The sequence below is a fragment of the Scyliorhinus torazame genome, chromosome 11 (assembly GCF_047496885.1).
Source record: "Scyliorhinus torazame isolate Kashiwa2021f chromosome 11, sScyTor2.1, whole genome shotgun sequence".
Taxonomy (NCBI): domain Eukaryota; kingdom Metazoa; phylum Chordata; class Chondrichthyes; order Carcharhiniformes; family Scyliorhinidae; genus Scyliorhinus; species Scyliorhinus torazame.
This window is the reverse complement of record NC_092717.1, coordinates 104,567,912-104,584,836: the sequence shown is the minus strand read 5'-3', so window position 1 is coordinate 104,584,836 and position 16,925 is coordinate 104,567,912. Positions and strand designations below refer to the sequence as shown.

General features: G+C 51.9%; 1 protein-coding gene across 1 annotated transcript in view; it reads right to left on the bottom strand.

The window, feature by feature from the left end:
* trpa1b (transient receptor potential cation channel, subfamily A, member 1b) overlaps window positions 1–16,925 on the bottom strand; it is a 256,462-nt gene that overhangs the window by 181,096 nt on the left and 58,441 nt on the right. The window contains exons 2-5 of the mRNA XM_072467568.1: window positions 15,927–16,125; window positions 15,563–15,725; window positions 4,301–4,476; window positions 710–817 (exon numbers count right to left, since the gene is read on the bottom strand). Coding sequence (XP_072323669.1) covers window positions 710–817; window positions 4,301–4,476; window positions 15,563–15,725; window positions 15,927–16,046 — 567 coding nt within the window. The 5' untranslated portion in view covers window positions 16,047–16,125. The remainder of the gene's footprint in view (window positions 1–709; window positions 818–4,300; window positions 4,477–15,562; window positions 15,726–15,926; window positions 16,126–16,925) is intronic.

Here is a 16,925-nt window from a genome sequence, read left to right as displayed (position 1 = left end):
CTAACTTTCTGGCCTTAAGGGGCCTTAATGCTACGTCTAGGTGGATCCCCAAACAGTACAGCAGGAGTGGAGGTGGCCTGCTGTGATTCCCCCCTACGACCTGGGTCCCCATTGGTGGACGTCTTCTGGGGCGACTGGGCCTCGCTGGGCCTGGCTCCTGCTCGGGTGTCCCAGGTGTCTCCCTGACGAGAGTCTCCCATCACCCCTGCCCCAGGGAAGGTCATTAAATTCCACCTTTAGTACGTGGTGAAGCCCATTACAGACTGTTACTCTATTGCAACAATACCTCGCCTGCGGTATTAGGTCACACAATGTAACTTGCAGTAATTTATTTGTGCTTCTATGATTCTGAATAACTTAAAATTTGATCAGCATCCAGCACTTCCAGGTCAGGTCCAGCACAGAGCGAACACAAGAAAGGAGTCTTAACCCCAATCTCACAACATCGCTCTCTTTCACACCAGTATGACATTTTTAAATTCTCTCCACAGTCATGTTTTGATCGGTAAAGGAGATTGCCAATTTTGTGCCACATTAAGAACTCTTTTGATCAATTTATCTGGGCCAGACTGCCAATGTGGAATTTTCTTTTGAACCAGATAGCCACAGAAAGTCAAACAGATGAATGCTTTTCTTTTGTTAGAAATTTATGTTTATATTGTAAGTAGAATGAGATGAATGCAGTGCTTATAAGAAACAGAATACACACCATTATAGACAGTCCTTCAGCATTATCTCTGGAACACGCCAACATCAATGGTGTGTTTCTGAGATCACCTTCCAGATTCAGCTCCGTAGTCTTGTGTGAGGCTAGTACCTAGGGGAATTGATAATATTGCAAAAGACAATTAAAATGTTACATACCAAATCACTGAAGAGGGGACCTGAGCTTTATGCGACAGTGAATTGACAGCCTGTTAGAAAATGGACTCCCTATCACGCATTCTAAACTATCACAGAAAGTCTATTGATGAAAACATTTCCATTGGAATGGACCAAAATAATTGTAAATACACTAACTGCAACAATCATTTGTGGTCTGGAATATCTCAGCTTTCTATTCATTAGGACAGCAAATAGAGAAAAGTAAACAAGCAGAATCTAAACTGCAAGTCATGCACAACTGTGCTACGCATATTAAAATGATGTGTGGAATTTAGAGGCCTGGGGTGGGATTCTCTGGGATTCAAAGACAAGACCATCATTGATCACTTCCTTGTATACATTCAAATCCTTCCAATTCCACTTATTTCCCCATCCAACACGGAGAAAACGTATTGCCCCAGTATTTACGATAACATTTTCAAACTCCCAATTCTGTGGTTTTCACCAGAATATTTCTGAAATCTGCATAATAACTCAAACACCTCAGCATTTAGTGCCCTTGATCCCATGGACCCCTTTGGCCCTGACCCTTTGATCTAAAGGGGTGCAAATATAAGCTGTAGCGCACAAAGACTCTGAGAGACGAATAGAGTGAAGTCGATGAGGCTTTATTAAGCGTGACTGTTCCCCCGCAGTTCAGTAGTAGACTGCCTGCGGGGGAGGACTCCTGGTACTTATACTCCGCCTTCAGGGCGGAGCTAGAGGTCAACGTCCAACCAGGACCCGGGATCTGTCAGCCAATGACATCACGGCTTCACAGTCCCACATGACCCCTAATGCATACTACCACATAAGCATATTTGAGATGCAACTGCTTTAGTCATTCATCATCTTATTCTGGATTGGATTAAGCACTCTCTTTTGTATAAACTGCTACATCTGAGATCATTCTGGATAATGCCTGACTCCCAACTGTCTCTGTAAATCCTCTTCCTGTCCCCTCCAGCCTTATTTCCAACAACAAGTGCAGGAGCTCCTGGAGTTCTTTGTCTCAAAGATTGAGATAATCTAATCAGTTGCCTCGGCTGCTTTGTAACCCCCCCACCCCAACCTTTCCCCTTTCACACCAAGCCAAGATTTCCCCAAGTTCTCTCATGCCCCAGCCCTAACCCTCCCTATCTCCACTCATGCCTTATCTTAGCTTATCTCCTCCGTGACATCCACCTCCTTTCAACTAAACTACAGATCAATCTGCCGTCATCACCCCCAATAAACAAATCCACCTTTGAAACCTTGGGCGTCATTCTCCGCCGGCGGGAGTCTCCGTTTTGCCGGCGCCCGGGGGTTTCCCGACGGCGTGGGGCTGCCCCACAATGGGAAACCCCATTGACCGGCCGGTGTTACGGAGACTCCCGCCGGCCGGTCGGGGCAGAAATGTGGCGGGGCGGGTAGGAGAATTTCGCCCCTGGTCTTTGCAACCCCGACTCCAACGTCTCTTTACTCTCCAAAAGTTGTTAAATACATTGTCGCCTTTCTAACACATGTTCATCTTTCACACAACTCCATGTTTGAACATCTTCAGTCAGGTTTTTATCCATGCCAGAGGACTGTAACGGACGGCAAAGTCACAAATTACATTATCTGTAACTGTTACCATGATCCATCCAGTCCTTTACCACCTCTCTGCAACCTTTGACATGGTTCAGTAAAGTATCCTCCTCAAATTCATTTCCTTTGTGGTTGAGACTGCCTTTATAAGACCATAAGACATAGGAGCAGAATTAGGCCACTCGTCCTATCGAGTCTACTCCACCATTCAATCATGGCTGATATGTTTCTCATGCCTATTCTCCTGCTTTCTTCCCATAACCCCTTATCCCCCTATTAATCAAGAACCTATCTATCTTCTGCGGCAAAGAGTTCCACAGATTCACCACCCTCTGGCTGAATAAATTCCTCCTCATCTCTGTTTTAAAGGATCGTCCCTTCAGTCTGAGGTTCTGCCCTCCGGTTTGAGTAGTTTCTACCAGTGGAAATATTAGTGAAACATTGTCTCCATGTCCATTCTATGTAGGCCTCTCATTGTCCTGTAAGTTGAATAAGATTCCCTCTCATCCTTTTAGACTCCATCGAGTACAGACCCAGAGTCCTCAACCGCTCCTAATATGACAACCCTCACTTGGTTGTGCTGTCACTTACCCAGCAGGAGCCAGAGGATCTTGCTAGTCTTCCTGTTCCATATAATATGATTTGTAGAGCCCTCCCCCAAAATTTACCTTTGGCTCCCTCCTATTTCTAATCTACTTACTGCCCCTTGAAAACATCATCTATAGATATCATAGATAGAATTTATAGTGCAGAAGGAGGCCATTCGGCCCATCGAGTCTGCACCGGCTCTTGGAAAGAGCACCCTACCCAAGGTCAACACTTCCACCCTATCCCCATAACCCAGTAACCCCAATATGCCATCAGGTCTCACATATATGTTGATGGCACCTCAGTTCTATTTAACCATTGGATAAAAGCAAATTACTGCAGATGCTGGAATATGAAACCAAAGAGAAAATGCTGTAAAATCTCAGCAGGTCTGGCAGCATCTGTAGGGAGAGAGAAGAGCTAATGTTTCGAGTCCAGATTACTCTTTGTCAAAGAGCTTTATCTAATAGCTTTGTCAAAGCTATTTAACCATTGACTTTCTCGAATCTGCCTCTGTACCATTAGTCTGCCTGTCCAACATTAGAAGTTTGGCACAAACAAAACTTGCATTTGTTGATAAGTTTGTGTAAGTCAATGGTTAGAGTACTGCTTGGACTATTAGACAGAAAGCAAAACAGCTGAGCAAAAGGAAGAGGGATTTGAACACTCTGCATTACAGTGGTGGAGCTTATCAAGACTTACACCTTGACCCTTCCAACTATGAAAATGGATAGAAAAGGAGATACGTCACATTAAGCTTGACTCGCGTTCCTCCTCAGTGAATGGTATCACAGTGACACAGGACAAATTATCCCTGCCTGTTTTCTCAGCTGAGAAATTGTGTATGGCACAAGTCATGGATAAGGGCAGCTATTTGTAACATTGAACATACAGTGCAGAAGGAGACCATTCGGCCCATCGAGTCTGTACCGACCCACTTAAGTCCTCACTTCCACCCTATCCCCGTAACTCAATTACCCATCCTGACTGTTTTTGATCACTAAGGGCAATTTTTCATGGCCAATCCACCTAACCTGCACGTCTTTGGACTGTGGGAGGAAACCGGAGCACCCGGAGGAAACCCACGCAGACACGGGGAGAACGTGCAGACTCCGCACAGACAGTGACCCAGCAGGGAATCGAACCTGGGACCCTGGCGCTGTGAAGCCACAGTGCTAATCACTTGTGCTACTGTGCTACCATGCTGGAGGAGAATGAATAGGTTAACTGACTATCTTGCACAATAATTATTGTTGTAAAACATGATTAGCTTTCTTACCTTCACCACTGCATTGTGATCTAAAAACATAGCCAAGTGAAGAGATGACAACAATGCATTATTCAGAATATTGGGGTTCGCCCCTTTGTCGAGTAGAGTTTGGACACAATCTGTTTGATTTTTCTCTGCAGCCCAGTGCAAAGGTGTGTTTCCATTGCAATCAATCACGTTTAAAACTGGAAAAGGAAGCAAAACACCAGACTTTTCTTTAAGCAGCAGATTATGAAATTCTCCCCCAGATGATATGGGTTATTAATGAGCTCTGGGTTTTCTCAGGTGACCCACTGAGATTAACTTTGTTTTGTGGTACAGCATTTATTCTTCACATAAAAACTATCTCATCTACATGAAGTAACAGTGGGATAGTTTTCGGAAAGTTTACATGCACATAAAGGGTAGGAATTTCCATTAGGTTGCGCTGGTATTCCAGTGGGGGCCGGTTAGTTTAGTTGGTTAGATGATTAGTGTGTGGTTCAGACTAATGCCAACAGTTTGGGTTCAATTCCATTCCAGCTAAGGTAGATTAGGGATGTGCCTCCTCAAGTGCCCCATACTTGATGCAAAATTGTGCCTCTCAAACTGTATAGCCACGATGGGCGTCATTCTCCGCCAGCGGGAGTCTCCGTTTTGCCAGCGCCCGGGGGTTTCCCGACGGCGTGGGGCTGCCCCACAATGGGAAACCCCATTGACCGGCCGGTGTTACGGAGACTCCCGCCGGCCGGTCGGGGCAGAAATGTGGCGGGGCGGGTAGGAGAATTTTGCCCTATGTGTCTCTCTCCCAAATAGACAAAAATGCTGAATGTCCCTCAAGGGCTATGGCTAAATAGCAAACTCGTATACTCAACACAATTTTAATAAATGCCTTTTCTTTGCTCCACAATTAATGAGCTGTTATAACCAGTGTGAATATCAGGTTTGAACCAGGCAATTCCTGAGAATATAATTTAATCAGTGTGGCAATTATATGTAGCATTTGTGACATGATACAAATGTACAGCATGTGAAGAGTTAATGTATGTTAAGCCTAGCCACTAGAGGGAACTAAGGGACATTACTATCAATTTCACTGGCTCGTGGGATTGGGGAGGAGATTAGATTTGGAGCTGAAGAAGATAAGATTCATAGTGTTTTGCAGAGTTAGTTAAGATAAAATAGTTATAGTTAATGGGCTGGATTCTCCAAAAATGGGGCTATGTCCCCACGCCAGCGTAAAAACGCTGGCGTTTCGCTCTTGACTTTCCTTCAAAAAGTCAAGAGCGATTCTCCTACCTGCAGGGGCTTGCAGGGCCCCAGGGAGCTGTTCGCAGATCTAGCTGAGGAAACGGCCCCCGTACATCATGTCGGGAGTCCGCGCATGCACACGACGGCGGCCTGCAGCGTCCACCCTGTGTGACATGGCGGACTCGGACCCTGAGATGGCACGCACCCATGGCTCTGAGCCGCCCGATCACCGCGCTGGCCGCTCAAGAGGCCCCGCCCGCTACTCGATCCCTCCCGCCCTCCGCCAGGGCGCCCGCGGACTTAGTCCACAGCCACCACCCGATGTTCCCGATGGCCAATACGTGGTTAGAACAAAGCCGTCGGGAATTCGGCCAGTTTTGCCCGGAGAATCGCAGGGGCGGTGATTGCAGGGCCTCTGTCAATGGCCCCCTAGCCAAGCCGCATAAATTGCACGCGAGCGATTCTCCGGGGACCGGAGAATCGCGGGAGAGGCACCGGCTACAATTTCTGCGTAAACAGGGATTCTCCGCCCCCGCGCCGAACGTGATTTTGGGGCTGCGGAGAATCCAGCCCAGTAGATAGAGATCAGGGGCGTCATTCTCCGACCCCCCGCCGGGTTGGAGAATGGCCGTTGGCCGCCGTGAATCCCGCCCCCGCCCCCGCCGAAGTCTCCGGTACCGGAGATTGGGCGGGGGCGGGAATCGGGCCGCGCCGGTTGGCGGGACCCCCCCGCTGGATTCTCCGGCCCGGATGGGCCGAAGTCCCGCCCAGAAATTGCCTGTCCCGCCGGCGTAAATCAAACCTGGTATTTACCGGCGGGACCAGGCGGCGTGGGCGGGCTCCGGGGTCCTGGGGGGGGGGCGCTGGGCGATCTGACCCCGGGGGGTGCCCCCACGGTGGCCTGGCCCGCGATCGGGGCCCACCAATCCACGGGCGGGCCTGTGCCGTGGGGGCACTCTTTCCCTTCCGCCTCCGCCACGGCCTCCACCATGGCGGAGGCGGAAGAGACTCTCCCCACTGCGCATGCGTGGGAAACTGACAGCGGCCGCTGACGCTCCCGCGCATGCGCCAGGAAACTGACAACGTCCGCTGACGCTCCCGCGCATGCGCCGCATTTCCGCGCCAGCTGGCAGGGCAACAAACGCCATTTCCGCCAGCTGGCGGGGCGGAAATCCCTCCGGCGTCGGCCTAGCCCCTCAATGTTGGGGCTAGGCCGCCAAAGATGCGAAGCATTCCGCACCTTTGGGCCGGCGCGATGCCCGTCTGATTGGCGCCGTCTTTGGCGCCAGTCGGCGGACATCCCGCCGTTGGGGGAGAATTTCGCCCAATGTCAGTGAGTTTAATTCTTACATGTCTGTTTGCTATTCAGAATAAATGTCGAACTCAAACTTAGTAGTGTTAATAAAATTAGTTTAGTTCTTCAAAAGAGCTTTGTGTGTCTTTGTGATCACTACACCTTCCATCCTCGAAACCCCTCACAAGGATTACCACAGCATTGACAACCACTTTGCATCTCTGGTGGTAATTATTTAAAATGTGCTGCTACCTGGAATCATTTTCAAAATGTTTGACAATTCATTGTACTTTCACTCTGACAAAAAATACTTCCTTCACAGTTATGGGAATACTTTGGAACCTGACCTTCGTTTAACACGTTTACCGCAGGTCTCACTCTCAGTAAAAATATATTAATATTTTTCTCCAGCTGTGAAATGTTGCATAATTTTACAATTCATGATCTTAAAAAAAGTTAGTGCATACAGAAACAAAATGTATTCTCATTTTACCCAAACTATTTACTGCTTTGCAGCAGGATGAATACTTAGAGCAGCATTAAAGGTGGATAACTGGCTTGTTAACTTTTTCTATTGTCATTGTCTATTTCAGAAATGGGTGATTTTTATAGAATAAATGTAGTGGGTGTACCTTTAAGAAATGGGTGTTTATTACTGCAGTGATGTCAGAGTGTGGGTGGAGCTGGGCTGTGTCAGCTTTTTACTTTCACTTTGGGCTTGCAGCTACAGGGTGTGTTTAGTTTCGTTTTAGTTTTGGAGAAGCTGCAATCACAGCAGGATGTGTGTGAATCTCTGCAAGCTTATATGAGTGTCCATTTGCTGATTTCAACGTGGTAACTGTTCTCAATAGTGAAGTTAAACCTGATGACTTTCGGTACAAAGGGTTCATTTTGTCTTATGGATGTTAAAAGGAAAGTTTAAGGACTACTTAGAGTGTTGTATTCTTTGGGGGATGTATTTGAATTGATGGTTGCTCAGACGTTCACTGTATGTTTTAAAAAGGTAAACTGAGTTCATAGAATAAACATTGTTTTGCTTTAAAAAATACTTTTCCCTTTCTGCTGTACCACACCTGTAGCGTGGGCCGTGTGCTCCCCATACCACAATCTATTAAAAGTTGTGGGTCAGGTGAACTCCATGATACTCTTTGGGGTTCTTTAAACCCTGGTCCATAACAACTATTGACATTTTGCTATTTCATACTTGGAAAACAGAGGACTGTAAGAGATAATTTTGGAAAGAAAAATCAGGAATTATTCTGAATGGCTGAATCGATGTCAACTATTTTATATCATCACCCAAAGTGAAAATTACTCAGAATCAGAGAATTTACAGTGCAGAAGGAGGCCATTCGGCCCATGGAGTCTGCACTGGCCCTTGGAAAGAGCACCCCACTGAGGCCCACACCTCCACCCCATACCCGTAACACAGTAACCCCTCTTAACCTTTTTGGACACTAAGGGCAATTTAGCACGGCCAATCCACCTAACGTGCACACCTTTGGACTGTGGGAGGAAACCGGAGCACCCGGAGGAAACCCACGCAGACACGGGGTGAACGTGCGGACTCCGCACAGACAGTGACCCAAGCCGGGAATTGAGCCTGGGACCCTGGTGCTGTGAAGCAACAGTGCTAACTACTGTGCTGCTGTGCCGTGAGAAAGAAGGTGATGAGAAAAGAAAGGCGGCGGAATTTTCAGTTCCTGAGCCCAATGGATTCTCCGATCGCTGACACCGAATCGCATTCGGCGATCAGCCATAGAATTCGCTTTTACACTGGAATCAAGGGCGGCGCTGTTTTTACGATCCTCCCGCCGTCAGGATGGTTTCAGGACGTCACCTGAGGCCCTCCCCCAATGCTCTGTCCCCGATGGGCCGAGTCCCCGTCGGCGTGGGAAACGTGTCCTCACAAATTTTGGGGACCTCGCGTAGCAGCTGTGGATTGTGTCCAGCGCTGTCACAATCGGGGGGGGGGGCGGGGGGGGGAGCCGTTCTGCTGGCAAGGGGGGCTTCGGAGGGAGCTGGGAGGACTGGTGGTGGGTGGTCCGGCCGTGGCCAGGGGGTTCACAGAGGGGCAGTTTCTGGCAGGCCGGGTCCGCATTCGGCCGACGCCATGTTGTATGGCGCGGCCACCGCCGTGAGCATGCGCGGCTACGGACTCGGCCATTTTGTGGCTGTATCCGCAGGTAAAACACCAGTGCTAGCCCCCCACCGGGCGGACGATCAGTGCAGTGGAGGCGCTGATTTTTTGGTGGTAAGGCCAGACGGATCCTGCGGTCATAACCGCAGAATCGGAGAATCCTGCCCTCTGTGTTGAGTCCGTTGCAGGATTCATGGACTTCCATGACAGCAACACTGGCGCCTCACCTAGACCGATTCATCTACTGTTACAGGATTAGCACCAGCGCCACATGGAACACAATCAATTCCAATGAGAAATGGTGCCAGATTTGCTGGATCCAAGATTGACACTCAGGAGACTGACAAGCTGCAGCCGCATATACACGCTTCACTCCCCACACACCATCCCAGCCAACAAGATGGCAGCAAGAAGAGCGGCCCCATGATTCACTGATGCCGAGCTGGAGACCCTCCTGGACGGGGTGGAGGAGAGACTGCTGACCTTGTAACCCGGCCCGGAAAGGAGGCTGCCAGCCACCGCCTTTCGCCGTGCCTGGGCGCAAGTGACAGAGGCGGTCAGCACCGTGGGCAACACCATCCGGACCGGCCAGCAGTGCTGGAAGAAACTGTACGACCTCCTCATGGCGGCCAGGGTGAGTAGACAACACTGTGTCCCTGGCAATAATCCATGTCCCACACACCCGTAACCCGCCAGACCCTCCTCTCCCCATCCGGAGAGCAGCCTGATCTGCACCACATGCCGGCACCCATACCGGCTGCCACGGCTGGGTGCCCTGACCTCTGAGGCCACCAGCTACCCACCCTCTGGGCTGCATGAGTCGGACTGCCTAACACTGTCTGCTCATAACCGCCGGGAGCAGGGGAAAACTGGGTAGGGACCGCAGGATCTGCAGCCCCTCACTATGGCAGAGGACCCTGGATGTGGTAGGAGGCCGGGTGGAAAGGAAGGTCGCCGGAGTGGAGATCAGCTGTGGGATAGGAAGTGAGACCCTGCTGAGACGCGGATCCCCATGCTACGTGTGTTAACCCCCTCCCCCCCCAACACCACCCGACACCGCTCTCACCCTCACCCCACACCACCCTTGACACAGATTTCCCATCACACCTGTTTCGAACACCCTCCACCATCCCAGAGACACTTGGTTGGGCACTTTAGTGAAGAGGCCCCTGGGAGACTACCTAGTGCGCACCACTCAGCTGCTCCAGTACATCAGGTGGAGGTAGGAACTCCTGAGGGGACGGACGGTTGGAGGGGGGGCTGACCCCAAGGATTGGCTGCCATCCAGACTTTTGGGCTTCTGGAACGGACAGTCCCATCGATTGTGGAGATGCAGTTGCAGAGCCAGGGACTGCACAGGGTTGTCGGCAAGCATCCAGCACCTGCAGGTGCAGTTGGAGGAGTCCAACCACGTGCAGGGTGCTGTAGTAGTGCCGACCATGTGTGCCACCCAGGCCAACACCGCATGGGTGGCGTCCACAATGGAGGCCTTGGGGCGAGGGTTTTGACTATGGATCAGCATGTCCAAGGCCTGGGGCATTCTGTGCAGGCGCTGGCTGAGGCCCAGGACAGGGTTCCCGCCTCACAGGCAGCCATGTGCCAGAGGCACCTGAAAATTGCAGCGGCGTTCCTGAGCGTGGCCCAGTCACAGCAGGCCATGGCTGGGAATGGCGGCACATTGTACAGGCACTGGCCGATGTGGCGCAGAAACAGAGGGAATGTGCCCCAGTCCCAGAGGGAGGTGGCGCAGTCACTGGCTGATGTGACGCAATCCCAGAAGCTGGTGGCACAGTCAATAGTTGATGTGGCACAGTCCCAGACGGAGTTGGTCCACTCCCTGTGCTCCTTGGCCGCGAGCGTGCAGACCATGGTCAAGACCAGACCAGGTCTCCAGGCCTGGCAACGCTCCGCTTGCACACTCATCCCATGGAGTAGCCTGGGGACATAGGGCACGTCGAGGGAGGAGGAGGGAGGAACTCAGCAGCACCTCGGATCCCTCCTCCTGTCTCTGGCACATCTGGTGGGCAGAAGAGCAAGGCACCATCCTCCTGGGATACCCGAGCAGCAGCTGGGCCCATCCAGGCCCAGTCGCTCAGAGCCGCCCGCCAACGGAGACCCAGGGCACAGGGCAGGAATCACAGCAGGCCACCTCCGCTCCTGATGCACCATCTGGAGATCCACTAGATGTAGCATTAGGGCCCTTAAGGCCAGAAAGTTAGACACCAGTTAAGTTGACATGGATGCAGGGCACAGTTTAGTGATAGGGGCTAGGGCATTAATCTGTACATATAGTCACATTAAATATCTGTTCACACTGTTACATCCTGCCTCGGTGCTCTTGTCAGATAGCGTGAGGGGTGGACTGGTCTGGACTGGCGGCAGAGGGGGTGCGGGGCAGAGGGGAATTGGCGGTCATTGTGGGTGGCCTGAGCTCACCACCGCACCCCCCCCCCCCCCCCTCCCAACGACCATCCCCACCACTGCTACACCGGGGGGCAGGATTCTCCGACACCCCGCCGGGTCGGAGAATCGCCGGGGGCTGGCGTGAATCCCGCCCCCGCCGGTTGCCGAATTCTCCGGCACCGGATATTCGGCGGGCGTGGGAATCGTGCCGCGCCGGTTGCCGGGCCCCCCCCGGTGATTCTCCGGCCCACGATGGGCCGAAGTGCCGCTGCTGGAATGCCTGTGCTGCCGGCGAGAATCAAACCACCTCTCTTACCGGCAGGACAAGGCGGCGCGGGCGGGCTCCGCGGTCCTGGGGGGGGCACAGGGCAATTTGGCCCCGTGGGGTGCCCCCAAAGTGGCCTGGCCCGCGATCGGGGCCTACCGAGCCGCGGGCGGGCCTGTGCCGTGGAGGCACTCTTTTCCTTCCGCCTTCGCCATGGTCTCCACTATGGCGGAGGCGGAAGAGACCCCTTCCACTGCGCATGCGCGGGGATGCCGTAAGCGGCCGCTGACGCTCCCGCGTATGCGCCGCACAGCAAAGTCATTTCCACGCCAACTGGCGGGGCACCACAGGCCTTTCCCGCCAGCTGGCGGGGCGGAAATCAGTCCGGCGCGGGCCTAGCCCCTCAAGGTGAGGGCTCGGCCCCTCAAGATGCGGAGGATTCCGCACCTTTGGGGCGGCGCGATGCCGGACTGATTCCCGCCGTATTTGGCACCAGTCGGCGGACATCGCGCCGATTGCGGAGAACCCCGCCCCAGGTATTCGATGGCACCATGAGATGAAATGGCCAGCTCGCATGCATGGATCACCCAACTGGACAGTGGAAAGTGCTACCATGGGCAGGATCCAGACAAACGATGCGGAGCACCAGAGCTCATCGCAGAGCAGGTTGTCAACATCCTCCATCCCATGAACCAGACCCGGTGTTATTGCCAACCCAGGACGCACACCCTGTAGTGCAGCAGCTATGTATCATGGAGGGGGTTGTAAGCGGAGGGGTGGCTGGGAGTGGGCTGTAAGCGGAGGGGTGGCTGGGAGGGGGCGGGGGGTATGAGGATGGGATGCGGTGCCCCTGACCAGTTTCCCCCCATCCTAGCCGGTGAAACTGGAAGCAATCAGAGTGGCCCTTCACGTTGGCCCTGGCGTAAATGTTGTGCGGTCTCCCGTGGCTGCCGAGGCTCCATGTCCTGCCCACCTTCGGCTTCCCCCACATCCTCCTCGTTAGACAAGGCCTGCCGTCCATCCTCCTCCAGTCGCCCTCTGCAGCGCAATGTTGTGGAGGATGCAGCAGGCCGCCACATTGCGGGCGTCCCTCTCAACAACATACTGGAGGGCCCATCCAGAGCAGTCCAGGCACCTGAACCACAACTTTGGAGGCTGAAGCACTGCTCAATCATATTCCTGACTGCTTCATGGGTGTCGTTGTAGCAGGTCTGTGGCCTCCAGATAGGCATCATCAGCCACAACTGCAGTGCATAACCCCTGTCCCCCAGGAGCCAGCCCCCCCAGCCGGGGGAGGGTGGAGGGGTTGCCGGGGGGACTGTCTCAAACATGTCTGGACTCGTCGAGGGTGCCAGGATGAAGGCAGCGTGCACACTGCCTGGGTATCAGCAGACATGTATGATGTGCATCTGATGGTCAATTATCAGCTACATGTTCGAGTGGAACCCCTTTTCAGTTGGAGCAGAGCGGCCTGTCATCTGCAGGTACTCTTCGGGGGACATGCGTCCCGTCAATCACCCCCATAGCCCAGGGCATTTCGGCAATGGCAGTGAATCCCGCTGCTCGAGCATCCTCAATCCACATTGATATGGATGTATTGAGCCGACTGGAGATATAGGGCCTCCATGATGGCTCAGGTGCACCTGTGCACCGAGGTCTGTGAGATCTCGGACAGGTCCCCACTTGGTACCTGGAAGGACCTCACCGTGTAAAATGTCTGGACGACCATCACCTTGTCGGCCACCAGGAATGGGTGTCCTCCCCCATACCCCCGCGGTGCCAGGTGTGCCATTGTTTGGCAGAAATGTAGCACTGTCTCCCTGCTTAACTGAAGTCTTCGACGATGTGCCCGATCTGATAGATCCTCGAATAACAGGCGCTGCCTGTACACACGAGGCCTCATGCGGCACCTCCTTGGCACCTCCACCTCCTCGGCCAGTCGGGCGGCCGGCTCTCCACCCTGAGCGACTGCCACCTGTTCTTCTATGGCAGGCTCCGCTGTTGCAGATTTCTCCTCCTCCTCGAGCAGCTCCAGCTCGTACAGCCGCAGGACATCCCCCAGGGCTGTGGTGACTGGCAGGAAGGCCACCATTGCTGGTTGAATTCCAATATCCATTGTCTGCAGGGGGTGAAAGACCGACATGTTAGCATGGTGGGTACCGCAGGTTTCCCCCTGCCCCAATCTCTGCACCCCTGGCCCCATCATTGCCCGACACCATGGAGGCCTCTGGCCCCGGTGCCCACCTCTGCTGCCAGGGTACCATTGGCTGGCGCTGCCCTTGCCAGCGCTATGCTCCACGGCCCCCGCCCTCACCCCCTTAGCAGCTACTGTTGAGTGGGCTGCGTGATGACCCGCTAGCCGGTAGCGCCGGGTGGGAGGGGTTATGGCAGAGGGTGGAGTGCAGAGTTAGGGCCACCCATATGGCCGGTGTCACTCTGCAGAACCAGGGGCCAAAGTGGATGGTCAGTGGGGTGCACAGCGAGAAGACTGCCTTGCAGCCGCGGAAATGGCGGTCAGTGCCTGGACATCGCCCTAGTCCCATGGAGGGTTCACTCCACCCCATGGCCCGTCCCCTGGTCAGCCCCCTTCCCACCGGCTCTGGCAGGGCACACCCCCCACCCCAGACAGCCCCACCAGTGACCAGCCCGGTACCCCATGACCGTGCCTTAACTCCTCTCTCTCCCTCATTATCAATTTCTAGTGAACCACGCCATCGGGAACTCGGTCCATCGGAGGCGGAGAATCACGGAGGGCCCGGCGAATATCGGGTCAGGCCCGGTAATGATATGCAAATGGTGTTTATAGCACATGCGTTCTAGATGGCAGTGACGCCATTGTCGAGGTGGCGGAGAATTGCGATTTGGCGTTAAATCTGCGCCCGCCACGATTTCAGCTTCGGAACCGCTTCTCCACCCAATTGCGGCGCCAGCCAACGGAGAATCCCGCCCAGGAAATTTGATTGTGGAAATGATTGCAAATGATTAATTTGGCACATGGAATCATGGGAGAGACTCACAATGGAACAGCAACACTAAATTTTTAACAGTCAAAACAGTTTCCAAAGTACAATTAAAATTTAAATTAAGTTATCCAAGACTCAGAGCCTTTTAAGTGCTGCAGTTCAGTGAAATTTAAGTACCATGTATTGGTAATTAAAGCCCATGGGTTAGATAAATAGGGGTGACTGGATAGCTCAGTTGGCTAGACAACGGGTTTTTGTTCAGAACGACACCAGTTCCAGCTGAGGTAGACTTTGTACCTGCTTCCCCATAATGAAACCACAGCATAAACTCATTGTTAAGCAACTTGCAAATGATCAAGGGACTAACTGCAGAAAAAGAAGATAATGAGCACAATTCAGCAGACTCAGGTTAAAGTTTCACCCTGCCAAGACCGCACGTAGAGCTGAGGCTTGCCAGCAGGAAAGGATCCCCGCAGATCAGGCCACCATTTTGAAAGGATGCCTCAATCTCCCCCCCCCCCCCCCCCCCCCCCCCCCCCCATTCAGGCCCCCCCTTTCGACCACTCTCACCCCGCAAACCTTGGGGAGGCCACCGGAAACCCCTCTCCCTCTACCTGGTAAGGCCCCCCCACACTGGGCCCGCTTAGCTCCCAGCCAGAGAGCAGATTCAAAGTGAAGGATAACGTGGCATTTCCCTGGAACATCAAGGTTTTCTGCTGCCAGGTTGCTACCTATAACCAGCTTTTGCTGGCAGATTTGAAACTCCGCAACCTTTAGTCGACCTACAGCGAAATTGCCATTTAAATTAGGCCACCGTTCACCCGAGACAGAATGTCTTCCCAAGCTTGGCTTCAAGTAAGTTAAGACAATGAGTGACATGTTGGGATATTAAAATACCTCCTTACATATTGCTTTATATTGTAATCACATGTAAACAGTGACACATCTTACATTTAATCATCAAATTAAGATTTACCTTCAAATTTGGCATGCTCGGTGATCAATGTCAAAATGCCAAGGTGACCTGCTCCAGCTGCATGGTGCAGTGGGGTTGATTTATGTTCATCCATCTTGCGGAGGCAGTCAAGGTCTTCCTCCATTAACTTTTCAATCTGTGTTATATCGCCATCATCAACTAGCTGAGGGATAAAATTCATTTTCAGAATAATGTATTTCCACATTAATGTCGAACATTTCTCATCCCTTGAGGTGTCAAAAGTCTGATCATATTATATCTGAGCTATATCAAATGTATTTATGTTTTGTTTTAGCAAAAATGAATATTTACATGGACAATAATTGAGTATTTCATCTTCAAATACTGCATTTCATACACTTACCTTAAATATGTTTTCACTTTTCTGCGACATTAATTCGTGCATGTTAACAACTGATGAATAAGCACGATTATGTTGCATCACATTTCTGAAAAGATTTTGCACTGCACTTTTTTTCATCATTTTTCTGTGAATAATTTACTTTTCTTTCCCCAAGGAATGTTTGATTTTCTTTTAAACCTACATTTACAGGACCTTGAGCCTGAAAAGCAACAGAAAATACTCCAAATTATTAATAAGGCAAAAATAAGCATGTTAACAAGACAGCAATTATGACAAGCATTAGTGGAAGTACCATCGTGAATTTGTTGATGCATCCAGCAAAAAATCTTGGGAAATCTATTGAAATAACGGGCCAAATATTGTTTGGAGCCCATGAATGATATCTGCTGTAGGTTATACTTGCCTTTACCTGTTTAATTTCCATTTTGTCATGCAACTTGCCTGAGGTACAAAATGGAACAGACACAGTAAGACCTTGGCACTGAGTACAGGGCAAGGAACGGCATATCTCCTTGTTCAATCATCACAAAGGATTGTGAAGTTAACGGCACAAAGTCTGAACAGCCAAGTGTAAATTGGTAAATTGAATGTAAAATCGGGTACAGATATAGAAAAAGAGAGGAAAATTGGATTAAAAGAGAAGAAAGAGGCAGAAAGAAAAAGTTAAGAAGACTGTGAAGCAATTGTGCTATCCACAATGCTACCGTGCAGGTGACAAGATACTGGGCGCGATTCTCCACCCCCACTCCGAAGTGGCCGCGCCGTCGTAAACGCCGTCGAGGTTCGCGACGGCGCGGAATGTCCCCGGTCGCGACCAATTCAGGCCCTGACAATGGGCCAGTATCGGGGCCGCGTCATCTACCCGCGTGAGGCCTTGTCGCCCGCGTAAAAGCAGCGCCGATTAGATGACGCGGCCTGCGCCGCATAACGGACGTCATCCGTGCATGCGCCAGCCCCCGGCGATTCTCCGACCCGGCAGGGGGTCGGAGAATGTCGCCC